At 44.5% G+C, this 15,096-nt stretch overlaps 1 protein-coding gene across 4 annotated transcripts in view; it reads left to right on the plus strand.

Annotated features, from left to right (window-relative positions):
* Positions 1–15,096, plus strand: part of VPS53 (VPS53 subunit of GARP complex) — an 89,820-nt gene extending 74,724 nt beyond the window's left edge. For 3 of the 4 annotated variants that reach the window (XM_073315574.2, XM_073315576.2, XM_073315575.2), the window contains 4 exons: positions 1,020–1,089; positions 6,655–6,792; positions 10,358–10,462; positions 10,877–15,096. In XM_073315574.2, the coding sequence (XP_073171675.1) occupies positions 1,020–1,089; positions 6,655–6,792; positions 10,358–10,462; positions 10,877–11,047 (484 nt within the window). In that variant the 3' untranslated portion in view covers positions 11,048–15,096. Of the gene's footprint in view, positions 1–1,019; positions 1,090–6,654; positions 6,793–10,357; positions 10,463–10,876 lie in introns of those variants that run through there. The other variant, XM_073315577.1, reaches the window with a different exon arrangement.

The following is a 15,096-nucleotide window of genomic DNA, read 5'->3' on the forward strand; positions in this document are numbered from 1 at the left end:
ATATACCCAGATGTAGCCCTTTGTCAGCGTAGGGAGGGGCCCTAGAATAACCATCCACCTGCTGGGAGACCATCCCTGGGAGCATGGGGCTTCAAAGGGTGCCAGATTGACAAGGAAAACACATTTAACATTGATAAGACTTCCCTTCTCAAGGAGGGGAGAGGAGAGAAGCTCTTTTTCCATTATAAAAATCACCCCCCCCCCCCAAAAAAAAAACTTAAAATCAAGAAAAAACAGAAACCTAACCCAGAAAATCTACGTTCTATCATGTATTGTTCCATTGTTCCGGGTGGGCTTGTGTTTAAGCACTGAACTGAGATTCAGAAGATCTGGATTCAGTTCCCAGCTCTGCTAAAGACTGACCATGTGACACAAACTCTGGCAGCTTCCTTTCCCTAGCTGTAAAATGTGATAGTAAAGCTGCCTTTCTTCCCACCTTTTGTCTTACCTGCGTGGACTGTAAGGTCTTTAGAACAGGGATTTTCTCTTACTCTGTGTGTGTGTGTGTGTGTGTGTATGTATATACACACAGCACCTCACACAGTGGACCTCTGATCTTGGTGGGAATCTCACGGTACTTCTGTAATACTTATTTTTATGTAAATAGTATTTCTATATCCTGTACAGAATAGGTTCTTGTTATAAAGATGTTTCCACTCCATGAACAGTTATTGTCCCGGTGTTTTGATGTTTATTGTGTAGTATGATAACTTACTTAACTGATACTTCAACTGACACTATAATATATTGCTCCATTTTTACAGAAATACTTACATATAACATGTACTTGGCCTCCAGATTAACTTTTAGATCAGCATGGTTAAAGAAAAAGAACTCTACTTAACCTATTTGTATATTTAAAAAAATACTGTATGCTCAGAATCCATTTGAGAGCTGTATGCACTTGCAGTACCATAATGGAAACCCTGATTTATTTTGCACAGGGTTCGCTTAAGATTTTATGTGACTCTGAATATTGAAATTCAAATATGTAATTTTGGTACTCTTCTTCTCCGCAGCTCCTTCATTCCCAAGTTCATCAACCATCTGTTCAAGTGCAAACCGATTAGCATGGTGGGGGCAGAACAGGTGAGAAAAATTAATTACATCCTGCTGTAGAGCTCTCAGCTTCCTAGTGTCTGTGTCAAATTGCACCAAACTAGGGCATTTGTTGCTAAAGAAGTGGGGTGTTGCGGGTGATACATTGTCTGAATTTCAATATAAATAAGTGTTCAATGGTGATTTTACGACTTTCTGATCAGTGATGTCATGATACATTTTGGGGAGTGGGATACGAAAGATTGCCATGCGCTGGTAGGCAGTGTGGTCTAGGGTTAGATCAGGGAAGAGTTCAGGTTCCCGGATTTTGTTTCCAACTCTGCTGCTGCCTCATTGAATGACTTGGGACAAAGTCCCTTCATTTCTCTGGACCTAAGATTATCCTTGCATAAAATGAGGATAGTGAAGCTTACAGTACCTGCCTCACGGTGCTGTAATGAGATTTAATGCTCCTAAAGAGCCTGGTGAAAAGCACGCGCGATGAGTGAAATGTTATTTATGGCTAAAGTACTGTAGGCAGTACAGATCTCCTCATGGGAAATAAAGGTAGTTTGTGTGTCTAGGATCCTCCCTGGGTAACCCACCCAACCTCCCACAACCACATATTGTGCTGTCCACCTGCAGTCCTGTGAACACAACCAGAGGATGCTCTGTGATTAGCCCACATCATCAGAAGGCTTGGTGCAGAGCCATCCCTGGATAGCTGTACCAGATGTGCCCCCATGCCTCCAAACTTGGTCCAACACAGTGCTTAAATGGTGCAGAGGGCCCTGTGCAATGGTGAATTTCATCTATTATTCATATAAATGTCTGATCTTGAAAAAGGAATTGATGCAGAAGGCGCCAGGTGGCAGTTCAACTGTAAATGAGTTGGCTGCTGTGGCTTTTCCAAATCCAGTCATTTAAAGCCTGAAAAGCAGCGTAAGAGCAGCCACAGTGGGAGGGCAAAGCTGTTTGCATAGCAAATAGTCTAGAGAGGTGCCAATGCACATTGGTTTGTCAACCTGGAAAAGGAAGCTCAGCTGCAAACATTGCCTCCTTGATGGTGAGAATTCTGAGCAGGTCCTGACATTGCCTCCAACTCAATGCCAGCAGCTCAGTTCTGAATGATTGCCCTTGCCTCGTAGTGCTCAGTAATCAGTCAATATCCATAGCAGTCGTATATCCATAGCATTCGTATTAGTTTTTGTTCCTGGTCCCCAGACATGGCCATGGCAAACAAACCATGAAGATGATTGGTTAGGAATGTTGGATTTTCATTTGGTTGTTGCTTTTCTAAGTGCTAGAAGATTTGTAATGATGCAAACATCTTCTGGAGAGTGGCTCTCTTGGTTTCTTTTATTACCGAAATGCAGAGTCTGTCAGGTTTTTAAGTTCATCGTCTTTTGAGAGAGAAATCGAATCATGATAACATGGCTGGATTCATAACAGGGAAAATATTGTGTGACTTTGTAAAGTTATTTTAGTTAGTCGGTAGAACCTGATTTCTTGAGAACAAGAAGTTTCATTTAATCTTAACTAGAGAGAGAGGGGTGTGTTGATGGTGTTCAGAACAGTTCCTGAGAGACTAGCTAATGTTAAAGGAAAAGGAGGCCGTTTTTATAGTAGCCGCCCTGGCTTTTGAAGCTTCTCAGGTGCACAGCCCCTGACCTGTGTAGGTGTCTGTATTTAGTAGTGGGAGCTGAGGCATGGGGGAATGTTTCACAGTGAAACGTCCAGGCAACACCCTCCAAGTGGCTTTTAAATAATGTAAAAGTTGTAACCCAATCCAGCAGAAGCCTTGGACTCCTGAGTTACAGCTAGAATGAACCCTGTTCTACCAAGGTGCTGAGATCAGTTGCTGATGAACGTGCTGTAATAATAGTAAGATTAAGAAAAATAATGGAAGTGTGAGAGAAAGAAGTTTCTGTCTTTCCTTGGCTTTGTTAGTTTGTTTCCCAGCTAATGTTTTGTTCAAACAGGATGTTAGAATGTGGATTGTGTACATCCTTGTTTGTATTTCCTTTTATAGCAGTTTGGGGAACAAAATGCTGCACAAAAGCGTGGATTGCTGCAGTAGACCATGACTGACTTTGGAGCTGTGAACGACTTATTGTGAATGTAGTTTAAAGAAAAAATAGCATCCTTTATAGGGCCTGGGGCTAAGAGGTGTAGCTCCCAGCGGTGCCATTTGTGGTTTTTTACAGGTGCTTGCAGCATTCTTTCCAGTTTTTTGCAGCATTTCTCCATCCTGCATACCTGAGCTTGCCATGGAAATTCCAGCTGCACGCATAAGTTAGTGTTCATCTGATGGGTCTTGGCTTTTTATGAAGCTTTTAAACAGGCAGGTGGAGGCCTGACACTGGTCTGGTGGCTCAAGATGGATGAATGCAGCCGTGAGTCAGCGAGAAGGTCTGGTTGGGAAGGGTTTAGGGAAAAGAAGATTGAGGAGTCCTTTTAGATGTTATGGGGCCTGTGATGGGGGAGTGAGACTGAGAGGAAGAGTCTGTGGATAAGGGAGGAAGTTCAAGAGTTCTGGGTGGAGAAAGGAATTGGAAGAGAAATAATATTTGTCAGGATGTGACTTTGAATGCCTCGATTTTGAGTGCACCGCCTTTAAAAGGTCCTAATTTTCAGAAAATACTGAACTCCCACTTGCTGAAAATTAGGCCCAGTTAAAATGTCTCAGTTTGGACATCCAAAATCTAAGGCACTCAAACTCACTAGTGGGTTTTAAAAATCCTGACCTTACTCTTAATCCATGTGCTTCTAAAACCAGTAAATGTCTGTCTGGTTTGTTTGTTTGTTTTTTTAACTCTTGTGTAATTAAAAGCAGCCAAACTGTTGTTTTTTTGTTTTTTTGTTTTTTTTTAAGGCTGAGAATTTGTGCCAAGGTACAGCCCAAAGCAAATTTGTTTGCATGAATTCGTAACCTACTTTTGTACAGGTTTTATAATGAAAATGCTCAGTGTTGTACATCCCATGGGCTGTGAGTGTGTCTCATCTCAAGCGTAAGTAAAGTGGCGGTCCTGCTGAGGATTCTGATAGGAAATCTGGTGACAATCAGAGATCTCATGGCAGTTTTGTCAGGAGTTGATGTTAAGCCATGTGTCCTGGCTAATTTCCAGTGTGGGCAATTATATTCTGCCTCCTGCAGTTCCTCTTGTATTTCCAGATGGATATGATACTTCTCTCTTTAAAAAACACTCTGGTGTGGTGGTGCTGATACAGAATGGCTGCTGAATGGAGCTTGGCAAACCCTTTGGGGTGTTGCTGGATGAAAAATGCTGTGGCACTTATAAAATGCCTTTCATCTCAGGATCTCTATGTGCTTTACAAACCATTTCAGCCGCACCACAATATTCTCAGTTTTAGAGATGGGGAAACCAAAGCACTGAAGTGGTTTGTCTAAGGTCACACAGTGGGGCCAATGGCAGGCTCAGGACTAGAACTCTGAGCTCCTGACTCCCAGTTCTTTGTCTCCTTTCTTTTCTGTATCTTCCCTAGATAGCCCCAAAATTAACAGACAGCAAATAGCAGCCTTAAGAAAGCAAGTGGTTTTGTCAATATCTTTGACATATACTGAAACAGTGAACTTTGATACGTAGCCATGTATCAGGGAATGCAAATGACTGGACACATCGGGAGAGTTTGCATTATCTTTGCATTCGGGGTGCAGGTGCTGGGTCTGTCGCCTCAGCTTTTCTATCTTCATACACCTGTCTGGTGGCTGGGACACCACTGCTCTTTGTTTGAAGACGTGGCTTGAATGGGACAGGCTTTCAGATGGGAGAACAGTGAACTTTTGATGGATGTCTTCAAAGCTGCCGGCTGCCAAGGAGTCAGAATCTCTGAGCAACAGGCTTTTGCGAAATGGAACAGGATCTTTCTTTAAAAAATAAAAAGATGTTGCTGTGTTTGTGTAAAGACTGAACTCCTGCTGCTTTCCCGAATAGAAAGCAAGTGGCTGAAGTACAATTCCTAGTTATCTTGTATAATAAACATCATTAGAGACTCCAGGTTGTCACTGGAGCTTTTCTGAATGACCATGTGGTTAAAGTGATTAGCCCATTACCAGCAGTGCATTTGTGTGTTTAATTATTAGGGTAATGGAATAACTTGTCCATTTCAGCTCTCTGATCGCTGTGTTGTCTAATGCAAACTGAACAGTGCAGGTCTGTTAGGCTTTGATCTATACCCTGAATCCATTTCATTCTGAGTGATGCTTGTTCTCTTGGGGCTGGATTGACAAAGATGGATAGGCACTTAGTGAGATTTCCCAAAGCACGTGCGTGTGGTAGGTGACTAACTCCTATTGATTTTCAATGGCAGTCAGGTGCCTAACTGCTCTAGGCACTTTTGAAAATCCCACTAAGCCCCTATCTGCATCATTAGTTGTCTAAAGACCTTTGTAAATCTGGCCCCTGGTGCAAACGTTACCATAATAGTGCTGCTTTTTACTGCTACTGCTGATCTCTGAAGGGAGTTTCTCAGCTATTTAACAGCAGTTGTATTCAAATCCAGGCACCAGTACCATGTTTGTGAACATGTTTTTTTTTTATTATATGGAATCCTGTCCCCACTGAACTGAGACCATCAATTCATCTCTCACACGCCTTGAGACAGCCATCGTAGAGTGTCCCTTTTTTAATCTGGTCCACATTTGAGCTGGTGAACTTGCCATGGCCACTCCCTTTGGAATCAATATCCCAAGTATATTAACTAACGTCCAATAGCCTTCATATGTTAACTAAATTCTGTGTGCTTAGGACCATAACACAAACGTCCTTAACTATTGTGGGGATTTTTGCAGCACTGGTAAGGTTGTGGGGAGCCCACTTCCGCCTGATTCTAGCCCCTTTGCAGGAATGAGCTGTGGATCTGAATACCCAGAGTGTTTCCTGTCCCATGTTAACCAATCAAATTGTGCTCCACTTCTGGTTAAGCAAAAATACAGCCCAAATGACTCAGGTCTCTGCTCCGCGGCTGGTCTCCATCCTGCTTTCTAATTCGGACCTGAAGGATTTATGGTAATTAAGCTCTGGCTGAGGGCACCTTTTCCAGTTTAGCTATTGCTGAGCAGCAGCCCTTTTCCCATTATGCTGCCTGAAGTGTTGGTAGAGGCCAGTTTAGTGAAAGTTCACATGCACTGTACGGAGAGTGACACTGAGTCAGTGAGTGCAGCACGTTAGGTGGGTAGCTGTCAGTATAGGTACTGTTCTGTAGTTTTACTAGTGTTTGAGTGAATGCAGAACAATGGATAGCATTGGAGGTTGGGAGGCAAAGGGATCAAGGTGTTACTGAGTTGGTCTTAGGAACGAGTTAACATTCCAGTTTACAAATGGGTGACATGCTGTGAGCCAGATCCTGAGCTGGCGTAAATCACCATGGCTCCATTAAGGTCAGGGCAGATCTGCTGATATACCCCAACTGAGGGGACTAGTCCTTTGAGGCTCCATCATGGTGATTCATTCCTTCTGTGCCAACAGTGATGTAAATGCCAAGATGTTCTGGGATTGTAAAGAGTTTAACTTTTAGACTTTGTGGCATTCTAGCTGCTAATGACACTTAGTAGCTGGGGACAGTATAACAGCAGAGTGCGATTAACTATTACAGCTGCTGTTGGACACTCACTCTCTGAAGATGGTTCTCTTGGATCTGCCTTCCATTGGGTCCCAGGTGGTGAGGAAGGCTCCTGCCAGCTACACAAAGATAGTGGTGAAGGGCATGACGCGGGCTGAAATGATCCTGAAGGTAACTCTCAAGATTCTTTATTTTGAGTCTGCTTGACCTGGAAACTCGGAGTGTGACTGCCATGGGGCCATTTCTTTGGAACCCGACGTTACCGAGAATACATGCGCGTATGTGCACATTGGTATGGTGTGGTTGGCGTTTCCAGGACATCAGGGAGTTGGGCACTCAAATCCCATTGACTTACAATAGGGTTTGGGATCCTAATTCCCTATGGCACCTTCAAAAATCCCTCCCCATATGCTTCAGAGCAAATGCTACCGCTAAAATTACTTGGAGACTTTCACGCGTAGCTGGTTGGCGAGAGCCAAGTGGGGTGGTGGCACCTGTTTGCTGTCTAGCAGGAGAGCCAGTCCAGACACAGCTCCATTACCTTGTTGAGTGGGGTCCTCTTTCGCTTTTTGAAGCCCGTGACTGTAAAATGACCCAAGAACAATTTTTGTCATACTATAAATGAACAATTGATGTGAAAACACCAGAGCTTGTTGTATCCTTGGAGTAATATATCAGATTTGAGGCTGAACTAATACCAAGGGCTGGCACAGCAGTGCTGAAGGTCATGACCTCCCATATCTCCTGTGGATGGTGCTGTCTTCTGTTTGTTAACAAAATAGTGCAGATGGTTTTGTGTGCGAGAATCCGTGGGAGCTGGGATCAGTTATAATATCCAAGCTAAGCTAACACAACAATGAGAGTCTAATTTAAACTAGGGAAGAGGAAAGTGAGTGGATTCAGTTTTAAGGCAGTCGCTTTGTCCTCAGCCCTGTGCACTTCGGTGCTGCCTGCTGGCTCAGAGAATTGGTTTGTTCGACACATGCTTGCCAGGCTAAGGGCATGGTAGGAGTTTTAAATCTGAATTTCCTTTCTTGTCAGAGTCACATGGGACAGTAAAGACTAGAAAGTTTAAAACAATAGTATTGAATTCAGAAAACAATTGAACCAAAAGAAAAGAAAAGACTACTAGTTACTGTATGACAGCGACACCGCACGTAGAGGCCCCAGCTGAGATCAAGGCTCCATTGTGCGACCACAGGACCGTAGTAAAAGCAAATCCCTTCCCCAAAGAGCTTATGCTCTAGATAGACAAAACAAAAGGTTTTTATCCCCCCTTATCATACTGGCGTGGTCAGTCACGCTGTGAAGCCAGTGCAAGTGGTGAGACACTTGTATTGACGTTGCAGCAGATCCGCAGATCCTCTGGGCAATGCAGGATAGCAGTGCAACTATTCATGTAATGCAGAGACCTTGCATTAGTCGCAGGTCTGCTTTTCAGACAGCACAGACTGTCAGTGCTAGTGTGTAAAAATACTTTTGCTGACGCTGAGGGTGTCCTTTAGTGCCAGTGGAACCTTTAGCTATTCTCCCTCTAGTCAATATTTTCTTTACCATATTTCATACCACCACGCTCACCAGAGTCCCGCTGTGAGCCCACAGTCCCGGTAATAAACTGGTGACCGGACTAATTGGTTGGCTTATGCACCCAAAACAATCCAATCGTCAGTGGTTCCTGTTCTTTTTTTATTAATCAGTCTCCTCACATCCACGAACCTGGCATCTGTGCTCGGGCACTTAACTTGTAAGTGGTGTTGATGTGTTGGAGTGCTGTGAGGGAGTTTGCACTCCTCTCCTACTGGGACTTCTTATGGAGAAGTGTTGCATACAGATATGTCCAGAGAGCCTTGTCAGAGATAGAGGGGCCATTAATGTCAGTAATGTAATAACATGCTCTGGTGTGGAGTGACTCTGGGTACTCAGAGACCATGGGGTTAAATGTCAGATGCCTTCGAACAACCCACCAATGCTGATATCCGTGGCTCACTTCATGGTATGTAAAGCAACAGTAGCCTGGTCAACTAATAGAATTGGGCAAACCTTCCAAAACCATGAGAAACTAGTCTGCTTCAGGCACCAATCCCGACCAGGAACATGAACCTGACCCGGCTTTTGAGTGAAACCTTCTTTTTCCCCCTCAGATGGTTTCACTGGAGATTTGGTAGCTTTGGGACAATGCAGCTCAGGAGGTGAACTCGTTAGCTGAAATCGCCCCAAAGCCAGTGTGGAGTTTCCCCACAGTTCTGCTCGCTGATCCCAATCCATGGGGGTGCCACTGTCCCCATGTTGACCCTAATCGTTGTCTCAAGTAGCTTCCTCAGGCAGCCTAGCTCTGAAATGGAGTGACAAGCAGGCCCTTGGTGTGAAGCAGTGACCCTAAACTGTGCTTTCCTGGGGAGATGAATGATGGAGACGTAATCTTCTCCTGCTACCCCGACGGGATACTGTGTCTGCTCTGTACAGTGGAAAGGGAGCTTGGGTAATAAGCAATTCAGGTTAGGGTTGAGGCTCATTGATGGGGCAGCAAGGGGGAACTCTGGGCTCCCACTGTGCACATGCTGCCTGTCCTGAGCAGAGGATGTCAGCTGGGGCTTTTCACCAGTGCCACGTTCATGGCTCTTCTCCCGGTGGTATTGAAGAGACTCATGCTTCCCAGGTTAATAAAATGAAATTTCGAACCCCACCCCCAGTGCCTGCCAGCCCACAAGCTGGGAGGGAGAGCCCTACAACAGCTTCAACACAATACGCAGTCCCTGCAGCCTCTCGGATCTGTTCAGCTTCTGAGTAACAATTGACAGTTCATAAACGGGACCCATCACTCCTCCCTGCTCTGGGATTCATCGCTGCTTTGCTCCTACTAACTTGCTCGCACCTTTCAGTAAAAGTAAGCGTGTATGGCCTCTTTTCCGTTCTTTAGCCATTGTAGGTTCCACTGGTTTGCACAGATGAGACGAGACTGTACGCTGTTGTTCTACATGGATACCGCAAGCTACCCACAGCAGTGTCTCTGGCATGTTGCCCAGACAGTTCCATTGTAAGACAACTCTGCTTTGGGCTCTGGGTGAAAGGCCTTGGAAGTCTGGGTGGAGATTTCAGAGTAACAGCCGTGTTAGTCTGTATTCGCAAAAAGAAAAGGAGTACTTGTGGCACCTTAGAGACTAACCAATTTATTTGAGCATGAGCTTTCGTGAGCTACAGCTCACTTCATCGGATGCATCCGATGAAGTGAGCTGTAGCTCACGAAAGCTCATGCTCAAATAAATTGGTTAGTCTCTAAGGTGCCACAAGTACTCCTTTTCTTTTTGTGTGGAGATTGTTGGCAGGACAAAGCACAGGGAGTGAGCAGGAGACTGTTGTCCTGAGCCCTTCATAGCTTTGCTCTTTTAAAGCACAAAGATTTATCCTGCTGTTTAAAAAGAAGAGTTTGCCTTTACTCAGGTAAAGTTGGAGCAGGACTTTTGGCTCTTGTAAAATGTGCATCATTCCCCTCCTCTCCAGAATCCCTCTGCCTGAATCTAGTTTAAACGGTAACGGTTCTTCATCCTTTGCAGATGCCAGGTTGTGTAGGGGATAATTCAACCTAATGAATTTCAGTTGGGCTTTTAGAAGCTCCACTTACATGTCAGGAGAAACTTCTCCATCCACCATTGTTATGGCTCTTTGTATAGCTGGTTGGTGGGTTTATATGTTCATAGCTTGTGTCTGATGCCCCCCCCCCCCTTCTCTCTCTCTGCAGGTGGTTATGGCCCCTCATGAGCCACCTGTTGTGTTTGTTGACAATTACATCAAACTCCTTGCTGACTGCAGCACAGACACTTTCCAGAAGATATTAGACATGAAGGTTAGAACCAACCCAGCAGAATTTATTGTCCTCTAATAAAGTCCCCCTCTGGAGAAATCTGAATGCCTTGGCAACCGTTTCAGTAGAAATGTGTGGGGCTTCTGAAATATGAAAAGGCAATTTACAGAACAAATGCATCCTCCCTGCTCTGAAAGCCTGGAGAGCTGCTACTGATTGATGCCACTTACCCTGCTTTCCCTTTACCTACTGACTTGGGAGTTCAATCCCTGGCTTCAGGCTTAGCTTTCCTTTGTCTAGAACAGTGGGGTGGCTGTATCCTGCCCTTGCAGGGGAGGAAGAGAAGACTGAGATTTGAACCTGGGTCTGCAGTAGCTCTTTTCCGGCATCCACTGTCCAGGTTCAGTAGTGCTCTCACTGTGTATTGTAATTCCACTTTTTTTTGTTTCTTAACAGGGCCTAAAGAGAAGTGAGCAAAGCAGTATGTTGGAACTGTTCCGCCAGAGGCTTCCCACCCCTCCCTCTGGGGGAGAGAACACCAGCTCCATGTCCCTGACGGCTCCCACACCTGAGCAGGAGTCCTCCCGAATACGAAAACTGGAGAAGCTCATCAAGAAGAGACTGTAGATGGACAGAAGCAACATCTGCTGCCCCGAAGCAACTTTGGCCAGGTCTTGTGCAGGCTCCCCATTATCCTACACTTCATCACAGAAAAATAGCTGCCGAATCCATGCCACGCCCTGAGAGGCATTAACCATATTCTTCTGAATGGAGAAGCAGCATGATTTTGGCAAGGGATGAATCTTTCCAGAGCTCTGTGCCCCAGGGATAGATTAGCCGAGGGAAATCTGTCTCACTGGGGCTTCTCCAGGCCCACAGCTTGGAGGAGATGCAGTGAGTTGGAGACTGCAGGCTATGAAAATGCTTTGATTGAATTACATCCAAGGTTTGCCAGCTGCTCATACAATGCTACTTTCTCAGCGTCTAGCTGCAGTTCCCATTTGGGGTCTCCCAGTGTTGGACTCTGCCCTGAAAGTGACAAGACGACATTCCTTCCCCATCATAGAGCTGCTTGTTTCTTTAAAAATAAGATCCCCTTAAATCGCTGGCTCCTGGCCCCCAGGACTCTACTGAGCTCTTTATAAATGCCCAGGACAGGACACTGCAATGTCTCCCCTGTGCTCCGAGGGCAGGAGCGTGTGGTCAAGCTATCAGTAAAACAGCAAGGAGAACCCTCTGTGGGAAGCAAGGAGGGGGCAAAATCACTGCATTCACCGGTCAAATCACACCTTACTGTTAACAAGCCAGCAGTCTCTATTGCTTTTGCTGCTTTAAGGCCAAATTCTACATCTGCTGAAGCTGTCTTCAGCTTCTCATTATTTTCTCACGTGCACTGGGCTACCCCGCCCTCTCTAACCTACACTACACCTCTCTCCCTCCTCCACAAAGGGCTGTTCATGGAATAAGGCCTTGGAAGCCAAGCACCAAATGGTACTATCCCACCATGCTTGTGGCCGCCTGTTTCATGCCAGCTGGAGTCCAGAAGATGGGTGTGCCACTTTGGCATCATTGCTGCCCTGAAGGCAGAGCCGCTGGAAATGTTAGTTTTAATTATAGGCCTGCTGCTGCCAGGATTTCTTCACAGGATGGAACCCTCTCACTGGCTTTAAATTTAAAGGACCTGGTTCTCCTCTCGCTTACGCTGTTGCAACTTGTATTGAGTGGCTCCAGATTTGCACTGGAATATCTGAGGGGAGAATTGGGCCCCAAATCTCACAACACAGCTTGTTTTAAAGTAACCGGAGTTGCAATCCAGTTCCCATTGGAGTCGGCCACAAAATGCTCCTTGATTTCAGTAACAGCAGGATTTGGGTTGATGGATCTAAATTGTAAAGTGTTTGTGTGAAAAGTGCTCATCTTGACACATGCTTGCCTGAGAAGCCTTAACTGAGTGACACAAATCACCTCATTATCACCACTGGATTTCTTCCCAAACCCCCTGGCAATCTCTCCACCTAGTGCTAAAGGTGTGTTTCAGTCCAGGTGATGATACAAGACTACAGGGATTTTGGTGGCAGGAGAGTTCATGTGCAGCTTCCGTATTGTAATCCATGCTTTCCTACCCATTCTGCAGGGGCACATGCATGCGGTGTTTGTGTCAGGTGAGGAGTCACTGCAGCTGACTAGCAATCGTCTCAGGAGAATCGCACTCCAGGGCACTTCCAGCTTGCTTCTCATTATAGTATTGATTTGGGGCCTGCTGTAGATACAGGTTGGTTAGTGTTTGCAGCCACTGTTCAGGGATATGTAGTTCACTTGCGGGAGAGGGAGAGAACATTCCAGATCAAGTACAGATTTATTTTAACCAAACTCCACACGCACAGACCTGTGTCTAAAATTAAAAACCCTCCAGAGTTCCTGTGACACTCAGGAGTGGGGGCCACCAAATTAGAAATGTCCTTGTTGAGACTGAAAATCTGGCCTGACACTAGCTTCATGTTCATCTTTTTGTGCTGTCCTGTCCCCTCTCACTCCACCTGCTCCTTCCCATGTGCGAAGGGAGAGAGGGACACACACTCCCACACACACACCCACCCCCCCACCCCCTCTATCCTGGATTATGGCTTCCGTGCTCATAGCTGAGGAGACTGGTGGTAGCCCATGCAGTGGTGCGGGATTTGTTTCGATCCTGTTACAAGTAGGATAGAGATCTGTTAAAAACTGGATGTCATAAAACAAAAACCTGAACCAAACGCTGCTCAAATAACTGATAACGGTTGCGATATGTGCAATATTCTGCATTACTGCATTTCCTTTACTGATAGTTTACTTGATGGGCCCTAAATGAAGATAACTATTCATGTTACTGAGCATTAATACTCTCCTGTCCCTCCTCAAAAGACCTTTATTGATGTCTAGGTCTTGAACAAATCTAATATTCATGCTCCATCCCTGCCTTGTTTCCTTTGCCATCATTTGCTAATTTCCAGCATGTGGTAAGGCAAACTGCTGAAGTTCCTACCTTCTCTATATCTGGCTCATTCCCAGCATTCAGTGGTTGGGGTGACCCTGTTTCTGTCATAGGTTTTTAAAAGTGGAATCAGATATTAATGTTTTGGAAAAGGTCCCATAACTTTCCTTCACTTCCCTTTAACATTCCCCAAGTATCATTCTCATATGATTATAGGCCAGCTGCGAACAGTTCTGTTGGAATAAGAAGTTTTGCTATTATTTTTATTTTTTTTTGTATTGGCAAATAATATATTAAGCCTACATTTTCCAAAGTCATTGGTGATTTTTGGATTTCTGGCTTGAGACACCTTCAGTGGGCCTGATTTTCAGAAGTTGGATGTTTAGTGCCTTTGGAAAATCAGGCCTCTTTAAGGCGACTCGAGTCGGGCACCCAATCACTAGTCATTTTTGAAAACATAGGCTCCAGTGTTTTTCCCGTATCAGCCCCGTGTGAGTGGGACAGTAGATTCTGTGCCTGGGCTAGTAATAGTGATTTTTCCAAGACTGATAAATCAGCCTGTGTCCTAATAGTTTATGAACTGAGAGACTGATTACAGTAGAATTGGTAAATCAGCAGATAAAATCATTTGTATCTGACCAAAACTGTTAAAATAAGTACTGACACCTAAATGAAAGTTGAGATATTGTAACACCTACATTAACCTCGTCTACACGAGGAAACCTTTACAAAAAACTCTTACTATTGAAACTGGTTCGAATGGTGTGCTGGTGTTAAAATGCTGGGAGTCCTAGTGTAGACAGGTGTTGGAGGCAGCCAGACACGTACACTGGGGAGTCCTCTATCGCTAAGCATGCACCTGAAGCAGTGTTAGCAGTGGTAGGAATTTCTGTAAACTTGGCTAAAAGGGGTGACGACAAGCTCCAATTATGTGAACTTCTGAATCCTTATCAGAAAGCCTCTTGTTGGATCACACCACTTCCCCTAGGTGCTGATTATTGTTTCTGACCCTTCTGCTAGTTTCACAACCTGCATTCTCAGGGAGTGGTGTTTGCACTTCTTACTGATCAGTTTACAAAAGACAACCTAAGAAAAGAGGGTGTGTAGTCTGCCTTTCCTGCAGAACAAATAATTAAACTCAATGTGGGTTATTATTATTACCAAATGCAGTGACAAGCCATATGGGAATGCAGGTTGTTTGCATAGATTCATTATCTGCGTGCTGGACTAGTAACTTCACTTTAAACTATTTTTTTCCTCCCAATGAAAATTAGCAATAGCGTGGTCAGTGCTGTAATATACTTTGTGGGGATGAAATCTGAACTATTTCCATGTTTCTTTACCCTGGAGACTCCTAAATTGTCATTCTTTGCCATTCAGAATTCTAGAGATAAAAGGAAAGGTTAACAAAAATAATAAACAAATCAGAAGAACGTTAGAAACCCAGGTGCATTGAATTGTACCCTGTAAAGGACATGTTTGCATTTGTCTTCCTTGATTTGAAATTTTCTTCTCTTGTTCTTTGGTATTTATCAGAGTGGGCTCTTCTGAAAGTGTAAGTGTCAGCTGGCTGAGTTGTACATTTTCTGAGGATAAAGAAATTGTGTTTCTGTATAAAATACCTTTTAAAGTTTTCTGTGCAGGAAGTAATTTCTTGATGTATATTGGAATGTGACACGAAAGCCAATTAAATCATTACTAATGA

Source organism: Lepidochelys kempii, chromosome 17 (genome assembly GCF_965140285.1).
Source record: "Lepidochelys kempii isolate rLepKem1 chromosome 17, rLepKem1.hap1, whole genome shotgun sequence".
NCBI lineage: Eukaryota > Metazoa > Chordata > Testudines > Cheloniidae > Lepidochelys > Lepidochelys kempii.